A 23997-nucleotide genomic window follows, 5' to 3' on the forward strand; every position below is an offset into this window, starting at 1 on the left:
GGCAAGAATGGCCCTTTTAATAATGGATTTTTATGGCTGAAATGGCCATTGTCTTATTTATGTGGGGAATAAAAGAACATGGGTATGCACTTACCCGGGTAAGTGTTTCTTAGGAAAATCTTACCTAAGTAACTCTAAATATAGAGAATGTTGTTCTGAATTCTAAATTCTAAAAGTTATCAAATATCCATTTTGACCCTATATATGAGAATTTTTGTTTGTCTTTTTGAGAATATCATTGGAAAACAAAAAATTGTATAATTGCACTTTTAAAGATAAGAGATAAGAGGAAATGAACAACCATTTTTATTTTAAAATTGAAAGATTTCTCTTAAGAAAAAACTAATAGGCCCCAAGTTAAGTTCTTATTTGAATATGGTCCATCAGATGTTTTAGTTTAACTTTGGGTTCAATTACATCCAACTCTAATCCAAGATCTATATTTCAGATTTAAACTAACTCCGCTTTGCTTTATATATATAACTTAATTAACATAATAAGTTAATTAAGTTAATGCATTCTACACATTACTTTTTATGTTTTTTTATGGAATTTGATTGTTTTTGAATTATATATATTTTTTATCATTTTCTGTGTTTTTATGCATTGTCTTGCCCCTACAACGCAGGGGCCTACCCACTAAACTGACTATTGTGCCTTTTCTCCCTTTCCAGCTTCTGCTTTTCAAGGCTAAGGTGAACATTCTGCTTTAAGCTGGTAATTCAATCCAGACACGAATTCTATCTTTCCTGTTCGGGTGTAAAATGTTGAGGAATTAACCTTGGCTCAATTAGCAATGAACCTATATATTCATCTCAATCTCAGTTTGAAGCTCAATTTGGATTCACCCGACTTATATTTAGGCTTAGTTTGGAAAGAATACAAATGCAAATATGTACAGTATAAATACATACAAAATATAAGGTTTTGCACTCTACATATTTGCATTTGTACTCTGTTGAAACTCAGCCTTGTGTTTTAATTTTTTGTTTTGCTCTGTATTTCTAAAGACCAAAACTGGCTTCTTTATACAAATGAAGTAATTCTATTCTCTCAACTTCTCTTTGAGATACGTGAGAGTGGTCAAGGATGACCTTGGCAGATGAGTTTTTCATTGACATTGCTTTAATACAAAATAAGGCCAGTACACAATGTCATGAGTTGTTGGCAAATAAGTTGATGTGGAGCCTCTAGTTGAATGGCAGGTTGATGTTTGAATACAAAATTCCTAATCATGCTTGAAAGCTCCAAAACTTAACCTAGAAATAAAGATATAAAGATAGAGGAAGTTGGAAGGATGACTCTACAAGCAACTTTCAATCAAACCTTATTTTGAGAGTAGGAATGGCAACCAGGTGGAGTAGGGTTGGGTTTTGCATGCTCCTTTCCTAACCCCAAACTCAAATGCCCCACCTCAAATCCCATCTGGACTACAAATCCTAATCCCATCCCTGTTCCAGAAGGAAACAGGGATCCTTGAATTTGCCCAGCCCCACCTCGGTCATTCTTATTTGCATAATTATAAATTTATTTATTTATTTATTTTTTAAACTTACCATCCCCGATCTTCAGAGTTTCGGATTTCCCCAATCAGTAGTCAATAAACCCACCCCTACCGGGTTGGGGCAGGCAGAGCCCCATGGGGATGGGTCAAATTGCCATTTCCAGTTGAGAGCATAGATAAACATTTTCTAGTGGCATTCAATCTGATCCCCTTCAAGTTGGGGTTATTGATTTATCTATTATTTAGTTTATTTATGTGTGTGTAAATCTTGCAATAAAAAGATCCATAAATTTATCAACTAGAATTTATGGAATTGTTATGCGCGGACTATATTCTCTACCTCTTATTACATTGCTTGTTCGATTTGAAGATAAAGATCTGCTTCATCATCAAAATTGAAACAGAAACAGGTGATGGAAGGAATACATGGCCGTGTCCAGTGTTGGCCATTGAAGGACTAGCTAGTAGGGGTCGCTTTGTTACTTTTGAACAGGCCACGTTTTACAGAATTTGGAATGAGAAAAAACAAGAGGATATTTGAAAGAAGCACAATAAAGAACACTAGTTATGAGAAAGATTTATAGAATAAAATCTTGTGATTTCAAGTGAACTCTTTTCAAAACTCTTCTACTTTGTTCTATTTTTTCGTAGTTGATATATTGCAAATTATTACCCCACACCACCCAAAAAGGTTATCCCATTTTTATAGTTCTTTGATTCTGTGAATAGGGCAAAAGATGGTTTTTTAACTAGGAGGAGGCCCATGTAATTTTTGGAAGGAATCAAGTTAAGAACAACTCTAGCTTTCCTCTTTCTGCTTTGGAAAAGAAGTCTTGTGATGTTCCTTCCTTTAATGACTTGTTTATGCTTATCTACTGACAACGGTGAATTGAGATTTGAGACTTGTTACTGATTCAAATGGTGGCTTATTTCATTCTATTCTTGTTCATGGTATGAGCTTATTTGCTGCTTGGAGTCAAATTGTACTGCTTTTTTGTTAGTGAATATTACATAAATCAAACATTTTTATCAATTATGGCTCTTGTAGTAATAAATTTCGTACTCTTTCATTAATTGAAGAAAATATAAATCATAAGGCTCATCAAGCTACAAATGACTAAAGCTCTCGGACAAACAATTGAAGTTAGAACAATCAAAATGGGCCAAAAAAGTAAAAAAGCAAAAACAAAAGAAGAAAATTTCCAAAATCTTATATGGTGCTCTTCCTTGTAGTTCTAATTACTAGCAAACGCCACTGATCTTCTTGTCCATTACAAACTTCTTCCATGCTGTGGTGATCTCCCTTTGAGTCTCAATGGCACTCTTCTTGTGGAAAATAGTACCATTCCTCTGTTTTTTCTCTTCACAGTTGGCTGAGATCTTTGCAGGGAGAGTCTCAAGATCATGAAGGACCTTCTGGATGTCAAGGACTAGTCGCTCAGCCAGTGTGCGCGAGAAGTCCTCCCTTATGACAACACGGAGCACTGTCACATGCTGAGCATCAGCTGGCATTGTGTAGGCTGGAACAATCCACCCAAATCGGCGCAACATGTCGGACACTTCGAATTCATTATGGCGACTGTTGTCCTTCAGGGAGAAAGCCACCAAGGGGATTCCATTGTCCTTGGACACAATGTTGAAGCGCCCAGTCTTCTCTAATCCTTCCTTGAGAACCATTGCATTTTCTCTGCAATTCTCCATAATGTTCCTATAGCCCTGAGATAAACCCAAGAGCTATTAGCTCATGTTTATTGCACAGCACAAAATAACATTACTTCTAGTATATAGATTTCTTAATGAACTTACCTCATAGCCCAAGCGGATCAGTTGGTAGTACTGAGCAATAACTTGACTAGAACCTGTAATTTCACAAAGAACAAAATAGTTAATTACCATATATTTCAGTTAATATCAATTGAACCTCTTTTGTTTAACTATAGGTCTATAGTCATCTTTGTGCATGAGTATGGTAGGATTTACTGTAATTACCTTTAGAGAAGTTCAGGGTGAAGGTGGGTTGATCAGCTCCAAGATAGTTGATGTGGAAGATAAGTTCTTCAGGTAAGTCTTCCTTGGTCCTCCAGATGACCCACCCAATCCCAGCATAGACAAGACCATACTTGTGTCCACTAACATTGATGCTCTTCACCAAAGGCAGCCGGAAGTCCCACTCTAGCTCTGGATAGATGAAGGGTGCAATGAATCCACCACTTGCAGCGTCTACATGTATAGGAGTATTCCATCTGCAAATCAATTATAAAATAGAAACTACATAAGATTCTGCTCCTGAATGAATGAAGCTATATTCATCACTTGATGAACCCACATTACCAAACTGGCACTATTAGCTATTTCAATTTTCAAACATACCCTGTTTTCTTGTTCTTCTCTGCTAAGAGGTCGTTCAAGAGCTTAACATCCTCGAATTCTCCATTGAGAGTTGAACCAAGGATTGCAGCAACACAGATGGTGTTTTCATCAACCATCTCAACTGCTTTTGCAGGGTCCATCACATAGTAGCCTTCCCTCAGCTTAACCTCCTTCAGCTCCACCTCAAAGTACCTTGCAAATTTCTCCCAACACACCTGTACATACAGCCATGAATAGATTACTATTTAGAACCATGCAGAATGAAATCCAATCTATCCAAACAATTTAATATGGGCTGGGCCTAGAAGCTCATGATAAAGGCCCTCCCATTTATTTGTATATGGTGGTCCTGGACAGAGGATTGCCAAATGGAAATGGTGAGGCTGGGTTTGGCTGTTTAGGGCCAGGTCTATCCTGACCCGTATCACACCCACCCCCATTGACAGCCCTAGTCCTAGGGTGACCCAATCCTGGTCCCACAGTAGACAAGGAATAAGATGACAATAGCTCTTGCTGGGCCTATTTTTACATGCATCATGTGCAATACACATACCTGAACATTAGCTCCAGTCACAATGTTGGGCTTGTCATAGGGTTTTCCCTGGGCCTTCCTCTTGTTCTGCCACCTCCTCTTGAATGCAAGTCCGGCCAACATTATAGCCTCCGATGACCCCACCGTCCCGACACCGACGGCAGTCTCCGAATCTCCGAGCGGAGCGTTGAATAAATGTGCTATCATGTTCACACAACGATTCTGCAAGAATTAAAAAATAAACACAGTAAGACCAACTAAACAAATTAAACGCTTTGACAAATGCTAGAAATCTAATTTATTACGTTATCAACTATTTTTTATTAATAATGAAGCTTTAACTACTCCAATGGAGTAAAAATGACCTTTTCTTCAGCAAAAGCAATTCCCTTTTGGAACAAGTAATCTTTCTTTGGGTTAATCCCATTTTTTTATTATTTATTTCCATTCTTTGTTTCTAATGTGTACATCACTCCGGCAGGCAAACCCTCCGGTCTCCCACCGGAAGTGGAAATTGGAAGAACAATTCGGTTAGTTTTCTGATTCAACTATTTGGGTTTAATCTGTAGTGGAATAAAATTCAGAAACTAACAGATTCTAAGCCTTCTATTTCACATTTTTATCAGGGAATTCTAGGAATTTCCTGCAAGTCAATTCCATTTCCCGGAAAGAAATTCAATTCCATTTCCATTCCTGGAATTTCCTTTCCATTAACGGAAGGGAAAAAAAAGTAGATAAATCGAAACAAAGGTCCTTTTTAATCTTTTTCATCCAAACACGTACAAAAAGGCGCAAACTTTCACGGAAAAAAATGCGGAAAACCGAGACCCCCAAGCTTCCAATCCAACTGTAAAGTAACCAGGGTCTAACGAATCCCCTGTAGTCTCCGGCATTATTCTACTCTTCCCAAGAGTATGTTTGTTTTTTCCATACAATTCGCCGCTTAAAAGCTGAGCCAGTGGGAAGAGATCTCTGATCTTGGATTGGAATAATCGTACTCGAGATTATAAATAATCTAAATCATTTATTTATTACCATATCTTCCGGAATCCTAGGAAAAAAGAATTCCAATCCAAAGCAAGACGTGAACCCCAGTTACGTATCTCTATTGTAGTGGGCCCTACATATTAACAAGGTAGGACAATGTGGGACCCAAAGAAAATTAATTATTGATCGGTGAACTGAAAAGTGTGAAATCCTTGTATCGACGGCAATCTACAGAAAGAACACTGTGAGACAGCTCAAAACCTCAAACCCGATCTAAACAAGCCACCGACGTTTATGCGGGGGAAAAACGAAAGAACGGTGAAGAAACTCGGAGAGAGTAGCCGGGAAGACTTGCCTGAAGCTCGGTGGTGACGGGATACTCGTCCATGTCAACGTAGTTCTTGTTGATGGCGGACATGATGAGCTTGTCGCACTCCGGCTCCATCCATGTCGTCACGAACGAGGCCAGGTTCAACCTCGGATTCCCGTCCAGCATCAGCTCGTCGTTGATGATCTGGTACGCTGCTTCCTTCGGGATCGAGTTCTCCGGCATCTTGAACCTGCAATGTATCCACCACCGTCAGTTCTCTCTGACTAGAATTCAATCAAAACATTAGCGAGAGAGAAAGAAAGAGTAGGTCACCTTGGAAGAGAAGCTCGGACGTAGCGTGAGGCGAAGGTGGAGTGAACGGAGACATCCGACTCCGACGTAGTCTTGGATAGAACCATAGTTGGAGAGAGAAAGTTAGAGAGAGAAGATGAGAGGAGAGAGAGGGGGATAGAGAGAGAGACTGTTTGAAAACTTGTCAGTATTGCTGAGTTGTGTTTGGAGTTGGTTGATTGGGAGCTGGTATTTATACAAGGAAGGAGTAGAGGAGCGATGACGCGTTGTGTGAGCTTTCGGTCTGATAGTTAAGCATATTCTTTTCTTTTGGTTTCAACAGGAAAAAAGCCTTATTCGTTATTTCCTCTTCTTCTTCGGTCATTTTCTCGCTTTTTTTAAGTTGCAGCGAAGCAGCGTAGCACTTCTCCTTTCTCTAGAAGGGTATAAAGGGAAAGTAAAAATAAAAGGCAAAGAAGCACCAAAATTGACCACGTAAATGGAAGAAAGTTCGGGTATTATGTTCACATTTGACTAAAACTTCAGCTCTCACCAATTCTAAACATCACTGGCCGTCGATTGCCCTGGTGGGCCACAACAGTTAAAGAAAGTACCAAGTCGACTCAGATCTCGAACGGTTTTGAGCGGGATTAAGGTCTTCTATTTGGCCACGAGAATTCCTGTTGTTCTAACTGACGAGTTTAACCGTTGTTTTGTTTGGGCCTTTTGGCATGTTAAGCGTTTAGGAAATAAAGTGGTCAAGAACTATACCCAAGAGCCATGAGGATGGATTTAGAAATAGTCCGCTCCACGACCTTGATCCATCAAGCTTGGAGTCAAGTCAACCCGTTTCATTGAACATTGACCCAATTAGTTTTTTTCTTTTTTTTTGGAGGGGGGAGGGGATGCAGAAATTTAGGGAAGGTAAATGAAACAACCGACCCGACCCGGATTGTTGATGGGGTGTAGTGAGGTGGGGAGCCAGCCAAACTGATTTGTGGAGATGATGGGTCGGGTCAGGACTGCAACTTCCTGAACACGTCATCATGTCCATTTGGGTTGGTGCCACGTAGGAGATCCAATACCCAAAAAACAGACCAATCAGATGCAATTTGCTGCAGGTTTTTCCGAGCTGTGAAGAAACATTTCAAAAAAGAGTCTATGGACCCAAAAGTTGGGATTCTCTGATGGTTTCCAGGGATGTTCATTTTTTAATTGAAGGTAGTTTGAACATTGAAGAAGGAACCCATTTAAAAATAAAAAATATATATTATTCGATTATGTAGTAATTCATCTATACTAATATTTCCTCTAATGGAGCCCCATGAAGGATTGGAACAGGAACAAAGAAGTGGACTAGTGGGGGATTACAGGTCTAATTCCATTTTGTCAAAGCCATCAATCTAGACCGTCGGATCAAAACCAATTTAATTTCATTTTTCTAAAATCTTATTTATTGATTACTGATTAAATAGGGGTATACCTATAGGGAGGGGTAGATGTGTAAAGTAGAGAGGAGGGAGAGGGGTTTTAGGTTTGGAATTAAAGGGGGTGCCCACGGATTCATGAACGGTAGAGTGAATGGAAGATATGAGTGGGGGAGAAAGAAGGAAAGTGGGGGAGGGTATGAACCGAGGGAGGAGAAAGTGGGGGCAGGCGGTTTCAAATTTCAGCGGCCAGCGTTTAAAGGCAGGAAAGGAATCCAAATCCGGGACGCGGCGCAACTTCAAATTCTGTAATTCGCTCTTTCCAAAATTGACCAAAACCGGTTGCCACCGTTGAACCATCCAACGATGGGAATGGGTTTACATAACTTACCTCGGAGTTGGAGAATGGGGAATGGAGAGCCAACCGACATTGACAGGGTGGATCTATTGGACCTAGGGCTGTACTCGAGTCGGATTTTAATCGGATTCGAGTTGAATCCGACTCCGAAAAGATTAAAATAATATTCATATTATTCTATTACATGTAATCTTAAACCCGCATCTGATCTGATTACTAAACGGTGGCAGGATTTAACATCCAACTGATCCAAGTATGTCAAAAGGGTGTACCTAATGGACCCACTTATACAGGAAGTGGGCTTGAATCAATTAGGTTTTGGCCCATGGGGTGGCTTTTCAGCTTGAATATGGAAGTTAGGGGTGTTCACGGTTCGGTTGGGGCATTAAATCGATAGTATTGGGTTTTGGAAAAAAACTGAACCGAAACCGAGGTTAATCAGTTGACTGGTTTAGTTAATTGTCGGTTTGGTTTGTTGGTTTTACAGTTTTTAGTTTTTAAAATATATATAAAATAAAAATTATAAATATATATATATAATATATTATTTTAAATAATAAATAATATATTATAAATATATATATTTATATATATAATACATATTTATTAATTTATAATATATATAGTATATATAAATATATATATATACACCGATTGATTCAGTTAACCATCGGTTTTTTATGTTGGTTAACCGAAATTGAATCGGTATCTTCAATTTTTTAAAAACACCGAATCAAAACCAAATGGACCAGTTCAATTAAGTGATTTTTTTATTCGGTTTTGATCGATTTTTTTGATCAAGTTCAAATTTTCAGTTTCTTTTTTTTGCTCACCCCTAATTGAAGCCCATTTAGAGAAAAACCCAATTTGGCATGGGCCCAAGATGGATGGGAAACCACTTGGTCTTTTGGTTTGAACTTTGATGTTTAAAAATGTAGGGTTTCCTGGGCTTTAGAAAAAGAATCAAATTAGATGGATCTATTTTTCAATCAGGTCAAAAATCTAGAGGATCTAGATTCGTTCCATTTTCTTGAGTTGCTGACAGAGACAGAACCAAGGACATGGGTCCTCCAAACTTTTGAGAGGTGGGAGTAATGGCACGTGTCTGTCCTAATAAATTTTAAAAAACTAAAAAAAGAAAAAGTAGTTTTGGAGTTGTGCAGGACCCCAAATCAATGTTTTTAAAATTCCCTTGATTTTTTGGTCAAACGATGAAATAGTTTGAACAAATAGAATGGTTCGTTTTAACAAAAAAAAATAATAATTAAAATTATTGGACGCTTTGAACAATTTAACCGTCTGAATCAGTGATTTGTTGAATAAATCAACAGTTTTTGGCAAAATAATAATTCTACAGTAATCATCTGACCGATTCCTGATTTTTCCGATCCGATTTTAAAAACATACTTCAAATAAAGGAAATTTATTAATTGATTCCTTTATTTTTTTCGTTTTTCATGGGTAATCGCCTAGTCGGTTCCTAATAAAGAGAAACGCTGTATTGGATAGTGGGGAAAAAAACCGTTCTAGAGCTCCCAAAATAATTTAAAAATCACATGGTTTAAGTAATTCAACCTTGTTGAATTTTTTGTCAAATAATTTGTTATACAAACCCCATTCAATGGTGGGTCCCAATTTTCAACAAGAACACGTGGAGGTTGAAGGAAGAAACCAATAGGTCAACATTTCTTCCTAAACCATTAAAAAATAATTAATTTATTAAAATAAAACAAAATATTACTTTTTACGACAACCATTTTCAAGAAACGCTCTATATTGTACCTTCAAGAAAACTGAAAGTAATTAAAAATGTTTGAACTAATTTTGAGGCCTGGCGCTGAATTTGTTCAATAACTAGGAGTTGTATTAATAATTTAGTTCGTCCCTACCATCTCAAGAGAAAACTCCTGGTTCCGCCCCTGGTTATGGACGCCATTAATTGCCCTCTTATTGAATAGATTATGGAGGATAAGCCTTCAATGTCTTGGTTGAGGGGGTGGGTCTTTCTCTGCTAATTGTCATCCTATTATTGAGTGGGGTGGGGACTCCATTATTTGTAGATACAATCCCCCTAGGTTGATCATCACCGGTCCTTCTGTATTCATTCAGAAACACCACACATTGTCCTGTACGTCAATTAATTATTGTCTGCCGGATTCCGGCAACAAAGATACAAACAACCGGAGGTGTATGATAAGTTCCGGCCTTATACGGGATGCAACTATATGGGTGTTACTGTGTAGATAGATCTATATCCACTGTTAAGGATTTAGGGATACAAGTTGGGGATAACATTTGGGGAGGGGGTCCCTCGCCCGAGGGACCGAATGGCAAGTGGAGGTTTCAACTAAGGGGTCATTCATTTTTCAGAAATAGTACCTAAGGGTAAGTTGGTAGGTCTCACACAAAAGAAATAAATCTATGTTCGTTTTATGATATTATTGGGTCTCGTAAAAAAGAACAATATATTCTTGAACAGTTTATTTACCCAGGAAGTAATACTCTATTTGGATAAATTGCTTGTCCATATGCAACAAAAATCATTAATACATGATGGAATAGTATTATCCATTCAATAATGTCATTCTTTTTTAAAAGAATCAGTCATTATACACTTTTACCTAGAAAATACAGAACGGTAAAAGCTTTTATCCATGTAAGTGTTTTCTGAAAAATACTAACAAGAGTTTATTTGTTGAAGATTGAAGGAAGAGACGTGAGAAAAGAAGTCAGAAGACTTTGGCAACCAATTTGGATACCAGAGTAGTTGTTGATATTAAAAGCCTTGATATTTCCATGGTTCTTTACTTTTCTAGCTGTTTCTTGGAGCATAAGCATACGAATTCATTTACCCAGAAGTCATATTCGCTTTATGTATGTTCCTTCGGTTTTAAAACTCGGTGATAACTTAGATTTTGGACTGAGTTAGCTCCATTCAGCTGAATTCAGAGTTGCCTCGGGAAATGAACCTATCTTTTGCAACTTGTTATCTAAATTATGATTCCAGGCAATGACCATGGAGTAGTAGTGGTCTTCGTGCCGCCTCACTGTAGCACGGCCCGTGCAGGTTGGGGGCGGGGCCAGCACGAGCCCGGGCCCGTGGCCCTCGGACCTTGGGCCAAGTGGGGCTGGTCCATATTATTTTATTGGGAAAATTCTATATCAGTATCTTGTATTTTGGCTCGAGTGATAATTTGGTCTCTAAACTTTAAAATGCGATAGTCCAGTACTCAAATTCTCAAAATGTAACAATCCAGTATCTGTTGTTAATCAATTCATTAATCAGCCATTAAGTGACACTTGAAAAGTTAAAAATGTTCTTCGAATGCCATTTAATTCTCTTTATCAACCATTTAAATGTTGACAAAAAACTTTACAATCCTAAATTCTAGCCTACGGATGGCAATTTTACAGGAATTTTCGGGTATCCGACTCGACCCAACCCTAATAGGACCCATTTATCAAAACCCTATAGGGGGATGTATTGTCACATTTTGAAAGTTCGGATACTGGATTGTCACATTTTGAAAGTTTGAGTACCAAATTGTCGCATTTTAATGTTCGAGCACCAAATTGCCACTCGAGCCAAAGTACAAGGTACTGATAAGGAATTTTCTCTATTTTATTTTCCTTCTTTTTTTGTTTTCACTATATTAGATTAAAAATTCAAAAATTAGAAAAAAATAATGAAAATTTGAAGGAAAAATAGCAAATTCAATGATTGTAACAACAATTTGAAAACAAAAATCTTGAAATTTTATTTCACATGAATAATTAATTCATACAATAAAAATATAAAATGATTGAATGAAATTGAAAAAAATACAATAAAATTGAAAAATGCTATAATAAAATAATTAAATAATGGTTAGGTTGTGCTTGGGCCAGACCATGAGCCATGCCATGCCTCGCACATGGATTAGGGGTGTTCAAATTTGGTTATCAAACCAAAAACCGAACTGAACCAAATAAGCCACTTCAGTTCAGTTAATTCAGTTTTCTGGTTCAGGTCAGTTTTAAGATTTTAGAAATTTTAGTTTTTGGTTTTTGGTTTAGTTTGAGAAAAAATTCAACGGAACTGAACCAAAGACCAACTTAACCAAAATACAATACATATTTCATATTTTATAAATATTTATATTAATATTGACAATAATAATAATAATAATAATAATAATAATAATAATAATAATAATAATAATAAGATGTATTTTAAATTATTGATCAAAAAGAAAGATGTATTTTAATTTTAAATGTTCATACATTTTAATAATAATTATTAATATATTTATATTTTAGCTAACCGAATTAATCAAATTAAAGCCAAATCGATTTGGTTCAGTTTATGAAAATGACCTAACTGAAATGTCGAATAGGTTCTATTTATGAACTGAACCAACCGAGTGAATCCAAACGTGGACCATGCTACCATGAGCCCACACAGGCCATGGGCCAAAACCCGCAGCTCAGATCAGCCCCAAGGGTGCCAGTCCATTTTACACCTTTAGGATAGATCCCTTATATCTTGAAAGCAAAAAGGCATTCAAGTACAGCATCTTACCACACACCAAAAATATCTCTTGTACATGTATGTTAAATTTATGGAGAATGTTTTTTTAGAGTATTCATATGGATTTTACTTTTTGGGCCCATTCGTGTTTTGGATTTTGTGAGGGGGAAAATTGGTCGATGAGACTTTAGTTCCCATTGATCAAGATATACATGTTACTTTCTCAAATTTATCTAGAGTTTACAGAAAATTTATTTTCCTTGAACATCTCACATGGATAAATAACTTTCTCACCTAGAGAGAAAAGTTGTTAACACTTGAATGGGATAAAATTATCGATTTTAATAATGTTTTTTTATCACTAAAACAATCATTATCTTATTTACCTAAAAAATAAAAGAACATGAATAAATGCATTTATTAAAACAAATAACTTCTCAAAAAACGAACAAGACCTTTAAAAAATCCCATCTCTTTTAAATGGTCATTTGGCATCCTCCAAATGAGTAATAGATACAATATCAAATCCACATCACTGCAGAGTCTCAATGGACCTCACAAGCCCCCTTCTCTCTGTCCCCACTCCACTAACCCCCGTAAAGTGTGTTATATAGTACCTATAAAAACACACTAACATGTTTTAGAAATTCACCTAATTTTCCTACCACAGTATATCTCTCTCTTACACTCTCGTAGAAGCAGAGTACTACACACTGGTAGGGTTAATTGGTTTAGCAGGGTCCACTGGCTTAAGGCAGACCTGCAATTCCACAGATTTGAACCTACACATCCTAAAGTCGTAAAGCAAGAGATGTAACCAACTCAAGTACGAGGTCCATTGGTAGTGGTGGCAATTGAATGGTTTCCAGCAATTCAGGTTTGGGTTGAACTCCAATCCATTCATTAACGCATTAATGAACAAGTAAATGAAAATCAAATGAGTGAAACCCAACCCAAACCCACATTGACGGTGTCCAATTTAATTTAGTCCAAGACCCATATGATATATTGTTTTTATTAAATGAAATTGAAGCCCTAATTGAACCAAATCATTCCAACAGTCTAAACTTAGATCTCCAATACAGTACAAATCGTATTAGATACATGTACCATGGATATATCAAAATGCCTGTGTATTGGCATATTGCACAACTCCTTCGCACAAACAGATCCTACAAAATCTCGTTAGGCAACAATTCACAGGGCTTGCATTTCTACTAAGGTGCTCCATGTGGTTCAGCTTGTTGGAAGGTGGAGAGATAGAGAAATAAAGAGTTTTAGGAGAAAATATTAGATGGTCTTATGGAATAACATGAGATAGTATCTTGAAATAGATATTTATGTTAAATAATGCAAAATTTTGTGAAAGAAAAATTTTCCAGTTTTACAAGTGTAATACTCTTAAAGCAACCTAACTTTGTTCTAATTTTAAGCCTAATAAATAAGAACATTTTAGCAAAATAAAGTGAAGAAACAGGACCGATCTCAACCCATTGGGTTAGGTTAGGGTTAGGGTTAGGGTTAGAGGCTTAACAACCTAGTTTAAATAAAAATTAGTCTCAACCCAACCTAACCTGGCCCAACTTGAACACCTAATCCATAGTTCATCCATGTGACAGTAAAATTTTCAAACTACACAAATGGGCCCCAGTGTCAATATATCTTTTATTGGCATTGATAGGTTGGTTCATAGCATGATAGAATTTTGGAGTCCGAATCTTCTGCCCATAAGAACTCCTCCCACGTCTACCCACATAACATTATAGCCACACATGGAAAACATCTCATTCTCCTACATAGTATTATGCACGGGAGATATTCCCAATATATGGGGTAGTGTACTGTGAGTAGACGTGGACAGAATTCTAGATCGGGATTCAGAATTTTGGTGTCATTTACCAAGACACACTACAGTTTGATGTAATAAACTAATAATTAAGACCTACGCTATAGTTTGTCATTTACCAAGACATTCGCTTTACTTTTAGCAACTGCTTTACTTGTTGGTTTTTTATCTATTCAACCAAAATAGTTAAAAAAGAAAAGAAACAACCAAAATGTCAGTTTCCAATAACAAAAAATCAAAAATAAAATAAAATAGATAACAATAGGAAAACTGACAAAAATAATAGCTTAAAATAGAAAATAAAATAAGATAACAAAAAAAATACAAATAGACAATTAAAAACAATTTTATATTATTATCTATTTTTCTTTTATTTTTATTTATATTGTATTTCTTTCTTTGCTTTACTTTTTGTTTTTTTCTCATAACTTTTTGTTATATTTTCGGAACAAAATAATGCAAGTAGGGGCATTTGATTCTAAAAGGGAGATTTGAGACTTTTACGGGTATTTTCAAAATAAAAAAACCATTCCCAAGTGAATACAGAAATGAATGCAAAGAGGAAATGTATAAATCAATTGCAAAATAGAGGGGCTGGTCAGTTTTTGGGTGTAAAATGGGCCCCATCGTTTCAGAGACCAACAATCAAAAGAGGAGACCAAATCTAAGGGCGCTTTTGATTGTGGTTTTCTTTGTGTATCAACTTGTTCCAGAATGATCAGAAATCATGTTTCATGTGTTGTTCTCCTACATTTGGCAGTGGTGGACTGGTGGTTTTAGCTGGAACCAATATTGTATCAATTAATGTCTTCACTCTCAGTTTACTAAAAATATTTTAATGCGAATACAATATCATGAAATAATGTATCAAACTCTTTTAAGAAAAGGAAAAAAAAAGCCACATGAATTTTGTTTTAAAATGCAATCCATTATTAAATTTTGAGCGCTTAAATCATTTTAAATATTTATAAATTAATACATCATGTGATGTATACTGGGATATTTTCCATCCATTTTGCTCATGAAATTTGGTACAAAATGAAGTAATTAAGTGACAAATCCCCATCTTTCACACCCTTTACCAATAAAATGCATTCCAACCCTTTACCAACATGTTTCACACCGCACATCTCATATATGATAGTTCCACCGTGGTGTAAGATGAATTTGGTAGTGCGTTGGAAGTTAGGGGTGTCCACGGTTTGGTTAATTCAACTATGAGCACATTTTACAAACTGAGTTAGTGGTATTGGATTTTTCCATTTCTCCAAATCAGAATAAAATCGGTGTCACCGGTTAATCGGTCTGTCAGTTTGATTAACTACCGATTCTTTTGTAGGTTAACCAAAAATCGAACTGATTTTTCAAAAATTCTAAACCAAAACCAAACATAACCACATTTTACAGTTCAATTTTCTTGGTTCAATTCAGTTTTTCATGAACACACCTATTGGAAATTGAAACGTGCTCTGTTGTCAGAAGATCCCAACTCCTAGAAGTATACAGAATTTATTCAATTTTAATAAATGCTCAACCCAAACTTGCCCAAGTTGAGCTAAGATTGATATGGAAATTAATATATTACTTTTTGACTAACCTTGTATTGGTTATGAGGGTAATCCGAAATATCGACCCTGTAAACGATCTTTACTTTAAATGGATTAAAAAAAAAAAAAAACTAACAGGAATTTCTCTTTTAATGTATGATAGATTGAAAAGAAAATAGAATGCTCAGACTTTAAGAGTCTCTTTTGAAGGTGCAATGAAGAGAGAATGGGGAAAGAGCTCAGAAAACTTAATTTGTCATTTAATTGGGATGCTAGAGTGGCTATTTTTAATTTTAAAAGCGATGACATTTTCTTTTCATGGTTCCCATCGAGTTTTTAAAAACCGAATTGGACATGGAACTGTTCTGGGGAACAGTTCGACCGTTAATGGATGGTCCTGTTCTGACTTAAAAGCATAAATAAAATAAAAGAAGTCAAAAACCATTGTTCGAATTAACAATTCGGCCACTTGAGTCAATAGATTGCTGACTAAATCAACAGTTTTTAGCTAAAAAGCGATTTTAAGGTGAAATAGAACCAGTTACCTGACCAATGATTCCTAAGTCAACCAGTCCAACCGTCTCATCTGATACAATTTTCAAAACCATGCATAGTTCTTTACTTTCTTGGATCATAAGAATGACTAGATTAATTCAACCATAAGTCATAATCATATAATAGCGGAGACTTATGCGATGCACGAGATTTGTTAAGCTAAATTAAATAATAGAAATATATGAATATATAATTGTTTTATATTTTTAACTTTTTAAATAATTAATAATTGTTTATATTTTATATACTACTTTTTATTAGTTTTTTTACAATACAAAAATAATAATTAATTTCAGGTAGGGTTGTTCATCAAACCAATGAAACCGACCAACCAGACCCAACTTGACCCGAGTTGGTCAGTTTTCTAGTAATTTCAATTGGCTTTGGTTTAACAATTTCCTAACCCAATCAAGTTGGATCAGTTTTGCTTTGGTCATTTGTAAATTGACCAACACACACACACACACACACACATATATAATATGATATGATATAATTTTTATATCATAAGTTTAAATTTTAAATTTATTTTTTTAATAATGCCATTGTAATTTTCAAATTTAATTTTAATTTTTTAAGTTTAAATCTTTTGAATTGACTAACCAAACCAAAAATCGACCCAAACTGATACACTTTATTTGGTCAATTTTCACTAGTGGTCAATCGGTTTCAAGTGACCAACTCCCCAACCTGACAAGTCAATTTGGTTGGCCAAACAACCTACAATCGAACCAAACCAACCTGTGAAAACTCTTATTTTTAGCTAAACTAATAGTCTAATATCTAATAAATAACAATAGTTTAATCACCAATAATTATTGAAAATTTAAAGCAAACATACATAATTATTGAAAATATATTATAATGAAAACACAATAAATAACTAATAAAAATACAATAATTACAAAAAATATAATAAATACTAAACAATATATTAAATTAGTCAATAAATATTGTAACTTACAATGATAGTTAAATTTTTAATAAATCATAACAAAAATATGATAAATACAATAAGTACAATAAATTAAATTTAAAAAGTTAAATAATAGTAGTTTAATCTCTAATAATTATGGAAATTTTTCTGTTAAATAACAAAGCCAAAGTAAATTTATACATAATCATTGAAAATATATTTATCACAAAAAAGTAGTAAATAATTACTGAGAATAAAATAAATATTAAATTTAGTATATAAATAAATATTTAATAAATGTAGATTAGGATTTTAAATTTATTATTAGTAAATATGATTTTTTGAAAGTTATTTTCTAGAATTATTAATTGATATAAATGAAATTAGTTATTTACAATATTACTTAGTTATTTAAATAATATCATTATTTAAATTTTAATTATTTATTGAATTTAATAAGCCATAAAATTATAATTTATACTATTATCACATAATGTCCTTATTTTCTACTTTTAAGAATTTTTTAAATTTAGTACATAATTTCGTTACTTTAACTATTTAAAATCTAGTTATGTTATATATTTTGTTATTTAAATATTTAAATAATATGGAAAAATAATTAATTTTTTTCGTTATTTGAATTTTATTTATTTTAAAGCTATGACATAATATTAAATATTTTTTTTATATAATTATTTAGATATTTTTACTATCTTGTTATTTAAGATATTTAGTTATTAAAATATTTAAATAATATTTTATTTTTATTGTTTACATAAAAATTAAATTCAATAATCTGAAAAATCATAAAATCATAATTTCTATTATTAGTATATAATTTCATGATGAATTTTGTAAAAAATATAAATTATTAATAATATGAACATTATTAAATCTATTATAATTATTTTTGTGTTTTTAATAAATATTTTAAATTTATTTTATAATTTCGTTAGAATATTTAAACAATTCTTAAAACTTTTAATTCATTCTTTCTTTAAATGGTTATAGATAAAAAATGTGGAGAGGGTAAATATGAATTAGAGATAATTTAGGAGATAATTAGAAATTAAAGATAATTTAGGAGAAAGTGGGGGAGGTAGTTTAGTTGAAATTTAAGGAGAAGAGATTATTTAGGTTATTGGGAATTTGTGGAGGAGAGAGAGAGAGAGAGAGATTTTAGGAAATTTTTTATGGGGAAGGAGAGCATTCCATTGATTGTTTCAAAAATGATACAGAATAAAAAAAAATAAAAAAAAATGAGAAAATTCCTAAACTTCCTTATACTAGTACTCTCTACTAGACCTGGCAAAAAGTTGACGCAACCCGCGAACCCGACCCAACCCAACCCGGAAAAAACTGGGTTGGGTTGGCTTGGGTCATGGGTCAACCCGGTGATCCGATTGTCAAGTCTAATTGGGACTATTTATGCATTGTTAGAAGTTTTCACTCTTTAATTTTTTCTATTTAGTTTTTACTCTTTATTGTTTACTCTTTAAATTGTTAAATGATCAAGCTTTTTTATTTTATATTTGGAATTTTAAGGTTAATTCCTCTAATTTTGGCATTTTTCATGTAATTTTTCTTTATTTTTTAAATTTCAGTTATTTTTTAGGATGACCCGAATTGACCCATGGGTCAATCCTAACTCGAACATTTAGGGTTAGGGCCTAGCATTTGATAACCCAAACCGAAATTCAACCCAACCCAAAATCAACTTGAAGTGTCTTGACTCAACCCGAACCCGACCCATCCAACCCAATTGCCAGGCCTACTCTCTACCCATACTCTATTTGCCGCGAATTATTGCCATACATCACCATCTTGAATTGTGAGATGTGTAACTGCAATAGAGTGTGGGTAGAAAAAACGAGTAGAAAATCTGGATTTGATCTTCTATTAATCACATTTTGCTATCCTTCCTGCTAACTCAATGACATAGTGACAGCTGTCCCAACTTGGTGTGACATCAATACTAATGCACAACAATTTCCATGTGAGATGTTTCCTCTCTATTATCCTTTCCACCTCTGCAACCACTGCTGAAACCACCATCCTCCCCATCATTTATTCCCTTATCTCTCTCTCTCTCGTGTTTGACTGAACCACTAGACTCCTTATCCTTTCAAATTTAGGGCTTCAAGGATCCCTTCTGTTAAAACGTCATAATCATACTAATTTGGTTCTTTTAAATTCTAGATTTGTTCATATTTGCAAATGAAGCAAAACTCTAATCTTCAAGTTTGATTAAATAATCAAGCACATTTCTTATTTTAAGAACTTATCTTCCTTTTACAGTTAAAATATCCTTATAAATACTAAGTTTTTAAATGCAAAAAAGAGATAAATGTTTAAAATAAGGAAAGCGAAATGCACCATTAGATATTAAATATGAAGGCGGTGCCTAGTTCGTTCAAATAATAGAGTTAAATGGGATAGAAAAATCTGATTAGGAGCTTCTGTGAATAAAATGATTTTTTACTTAGTTATTCGGTCATAAATTTGAAAATATTAATAGGTTTGATACTCAATTAATGGCCAAAAGTAATAATTTAATATAGAACATTAGGAGCCCAAAGACCCAAAAAAAAGTGAAAACAAAATGACTCATGCATTGCTATAATGATTAAAACATATTGGGACAGGAATCAAGCCAATTGTAGTTTAGTCAAAGTGATTCTTTGCAAATTACCAAAGGATCTTTTTCCCGTGCACATCTTCTATCTTCTTGTTACAGAAAATTTTCTGTACAAGACGAATAGCAATCTGTCCCATCATTTAAAAAAATAAAAATAAAAAAAAATCATTATATCAGAAAAACAAAAAAATCAAAAATATGTTCTTTAAATCTGTTTTTGTTTTCAAAGAGAAAAATAAGTTGGTTTTGTTTCAAAACACAGTTTATGTTCTTGGAAGCAACAAAAAAATATTGGTTTTAAAATAAAAACAATTTTTTCAGTATAGAAATTATATGATTTATGGAGCATGAAGTTGAATAATCAGATGATAACATATTTTGAAACCAGATTCAAGAACTTGTTTTTTGTTTCAATTTTGAAAACAAAAAACAAACAAACAACCAAGAATATGAGTTTTTTTTTTTTTTTTGTGTGTGTGTGTGTACGTTTTTGTTTTGAGAAACAATCTGTTTTCAAACCATATGGTTTTGATTTGTTTTTAGAACCGGTAACAAGTAAAACAATTTACATTATAGAAAACCCCCTTAGGGACTAACCTGGATTTGCCATCCAAACAAACCAAAAAAAGATCCTCTCGCAATTGTTGTGAAGAATCACCTTGACTATTCTACAGTTGGCTTTATTTCTGTCCCTAACATGCTTTAACCATTATACCAATGAGCCTTTTATTTTCACTTTTACTAGTCAGGACCCATGCAATGCACTGGCTTTATTTATAAGAAAAATTAAAGATGGAATTATATGACATTTTCAATTAAATGGTATCCATTTAAGTTCAATTCAAGCATTATTTTTTGGATTATGTCTAGTTTATCAAATTATAATCTAAGTTGGGCTTTAGTGGGAGAGACCAATTTCCCATTCTCTAGAGAAATTTATATTATTTTTTGTATCTTAATGTTAATTTTTATTAATGCATTATCATACATAATTTAAAGTTTCAACTTTACCCTTCATTAATTTATTTTGCTAGAGAACTTTCAAAGAATAATTCTCTTTATTGGTTTAAATTAATAAAATTTAACTATAAAACTAATAGTTGTTTAATAATTCTGTATTATTTTAATATTAATTTTAAATTGACACTAGTTTTTAATTTATCTTATTCCTTTTATAAATTAAATTCTTTTTATTATATTAGTAAAAATATGTTTATCAATAACAATAATTAATAAATATTTTTATTTTATTTAAATAACTTACTAAATTATTTTTGTTTTAGTTAATCAATTTTTATTAGTTTTAAATGGATTATAATTTTAAATGGAAGATTAATTAAACGTATATAGTTAATATATCATTGAATATCTCAATTTCAATAGATAGATAGATAGATAAAGTTAATGTATTTTATGCAATTTAATAGAGAAATGAAGATGATAGAGAATTAGTAGCATGAGTAATTGAAGAAGAGAGTTAATGGCATAACTAATGAGAGATTATTAAAAGAGTTAGTGGGAGGGAGAAAGAGAGAGAGTTAGTGGTGTATTAATGAGAAGTGTTAAAAGTCTTGAAGGTGATTAGTCACTTTAGTTATTTTGTTCAATTTTAAAATTAAAAATTCAAAAAGAACAAAAAAAAGATGTAGACCTTCAATAAGAAACCAGAAAAAAAAAAAAGATAAGTGACTTTAATGACCCGTTCGCTTTTTAGTAAGTCACTTACCTGAGTAGGTGTTTCCCAGGAAAGACTTACCTAGGTAAATGCACTTACCAATGTTCTTTTATTTCCCATGTAAATAAGGCAATGACCATCTTAGCCATAAAAATTTCATTATTAAAAGGGGTGTTTTTGTCCCATCCAAGTATCGGCAACTTTCCCCAAAATGGGAAAGTTAATTTACCCACCTAGGAGATGGGTGCCACTTACCCGGGTAAGTAATATCTAGGAAAATAAACTTTCATTGGTCCCTACATAAATTTGAAAAATGAACATGGGTTTCTTGGTCAATGGGAACCAACTTCCCCCCTCTCAAAATCCAAAAAAATAACACCCCCTAAGAATAAACTACAAAGCAGGGAAGTACCAACTTGGCACATCCCATTTTAATATGTAGATATAGATGGGTCTTAGGGCTCTTAATGTTCTATTAATTTTGGACATTAATTGAATATCAAAACTACTAATCTTTCACATCTATGACTGAATAACGGAAAAAAAAATCATTTTATTATTTGTCTACTAGTGATTTCTAATAAGAAAACAAAAACCCCAATTTCATTATTTCTTTTTATTCCAAATGCCCTGTTAGTGATTGGAATTGCTCACCTGATGTTTAAAAAATTAACAAAAATAAAATTAAAGATTCATGTTTAAAACTTTTAAAAGTCTATTTTCCCCTTTGCAACTTTCTTCATATGGGCAAAGATACCTGTTCTTGAAAGAATACAAATTTTCGCCATAATGTTAAGGTGGGAACTAAAATTTGATAAGATTTCTAAGAAAATAAGAAAAAAAATAAAAAACTGAGATTGTGAAATTGTATTTTATGTTTTATGTATGTATGTATGTATGTAATTTTGCATATATATATATATATATATATGTATGTATATATATGCATAAATGCATATATACATGTATACAATTTCACAATCTCAATTTTACACGGGTTGGGATCAAATTCAAGAAGTTGGACCTTTTTATTTTTTGGACTAGGCCATGAATTTACACACATACACACACACATCTCCGTTGTGTATTGGGAACATCTCCCAATGATAATAACAGAAATGATGATGTCATTATCGAGAGATATTCCTAATACACAGCAAAGATGTGCGAATGTTGTGAGGGGCTGATTTGATCTCCCTATTTAGTTATTTCATTCTATTTAAAGCTATATCCAATTATTTATTGTTAAATTATTATCATTTTATACTAGTTCTACCCATATCCCTTTTGCCATATCCCAATCCCTTCTAACCCTTTGAACTTGCAAAATAATTAGATTTTCTTACAATTGGTGATGTTATATGCACATGATCAACCTAGTAGCTCATCCCACATAGCCAGCCTTCCCAACCCTAGTGGCAATGGGTGTCACTACAACTTGCAAAAGACGGTACCAAAGCCATCATCAGTAGTTAAAACTTAAAACGGCCCATTGTATTCGATCCCGTGGTATCAATCCATATCAGCGAAGGCATATAATCATACCATAAGGGTATTACCGGCTATGAATGAGAGATTGAGAGGACAAAAAGAGAAAAGGATTCTGTCCTGCCCCATCTTACCCATACCCATTCCCTTGGCGTTTAACATGCCTTATGATCCACTTAAACGTACAGCAACAAATCTGCCCGTAAGCATTGAATTGGGAATTATAATATGAGTAGGTGTAGGTGCAGTGTATATAATAAATGTTGCAAAAGCTGCTGATGAATTTCAATTAATAAATCTAATTAATGCGTTACTTGTTTGTTGCACTATCATTAATAATAATGAGGAATGCACCATGCATGGCTTTAGAGAGAGAGAGAGTAAAAATGGCAACAGGGCAGGATGGGGTTAGGATTTACATATTCCGTCCCCCACTCCGAATATATACATCTTCATTCTTTCAGCCTCATCTCCGTTCCCGCCATGATAAATGGGTAAAGATGTAAACAATTGAAATTATATATATATTAGTATAAAGGTGTAAGGAAATGGTAAAAGTATAATTTGATATTATTGTATATCAAATTTAATTCTTATGACCTTTACCAAAGCCAAAACAAGTATCTTTTTTGTAATAATATAAATATAAAAAATTATTAAAAGAATATATAACTTAATATGTCAATGGTAAATGAGTAACCTATGTATAAATATCACACCCACCCTATCCCTAGTCAGAATAATTTTGGGTTTCCACAAAACCTGCCCCTGACCTGATCAATGGTCAAAAAACCTACCATGGCCGGGATGAGGTGGGGCAGGACGAGGCCCAGGCAGGGGCGGATTAAATTGCCATCATATAGAGAGAGAAGTAGGAATTAATTAGTAGAAAAACTACTAAAAATAGCTTAATCTAAAAACAGATTTTTCAGCTCATCTGTTACTTTTTTCTTTTTTAATCAAATACAACACATAACTTGAGTTCAGATCTGTGCCCCACAATGGGGCACCCCACAATGTCCCACAGCACATCTCTTCCGTGT

General features: G+C 33.6%; 1 protein-coding gene across 1 annotated transcript; it reads right to left on the reverse strand.

Moving 5' to 3' along the window:
• Positions 1-2546: 2546 nt before the first annotated feature.
• On the reverse strand, positions 2547-6229 carry LOC104611053 (glutamate decarboxylase). The gene is made up of 7 exons (XM_010277967.3): positions 6037-6229; positions 5749-5953; positions 4428-4628; positions 3875-4089; positions 3494-3747; positions 3311-3363; positions 2547-3220 (listed from the first exon to the last, which is right to left on the reverse strand). The coding sequence occupies exons 1-7, from the start codon at positions 6120-6122 to the stop codon at positions 2747-2749; spliced, it is 1488 nt and encodes a 495-aa protein (XP_010276269.1). The 5' UTR covers positions 6123-6229; the 3' UTR covers positions 2547-2746.
• Positions 6230-23997: the final 17768 nt, after the last annotated feature.

This window comes from Nelumbo nucifera, chromosome 4 (genome assembly GCF_055504915.1).
Source record: "Nelumbo nucifera cultivar China Antique chromosome 4, China Antique-T2T, whole genome shotgun sequence".
Lineage (NCBI taxonomy): Eukaryota > Viridiplantae > Streptophyta > Magnoliopsida > Proteales > Nelumbonaceae > Nelumbo > Nelumbo nucifera.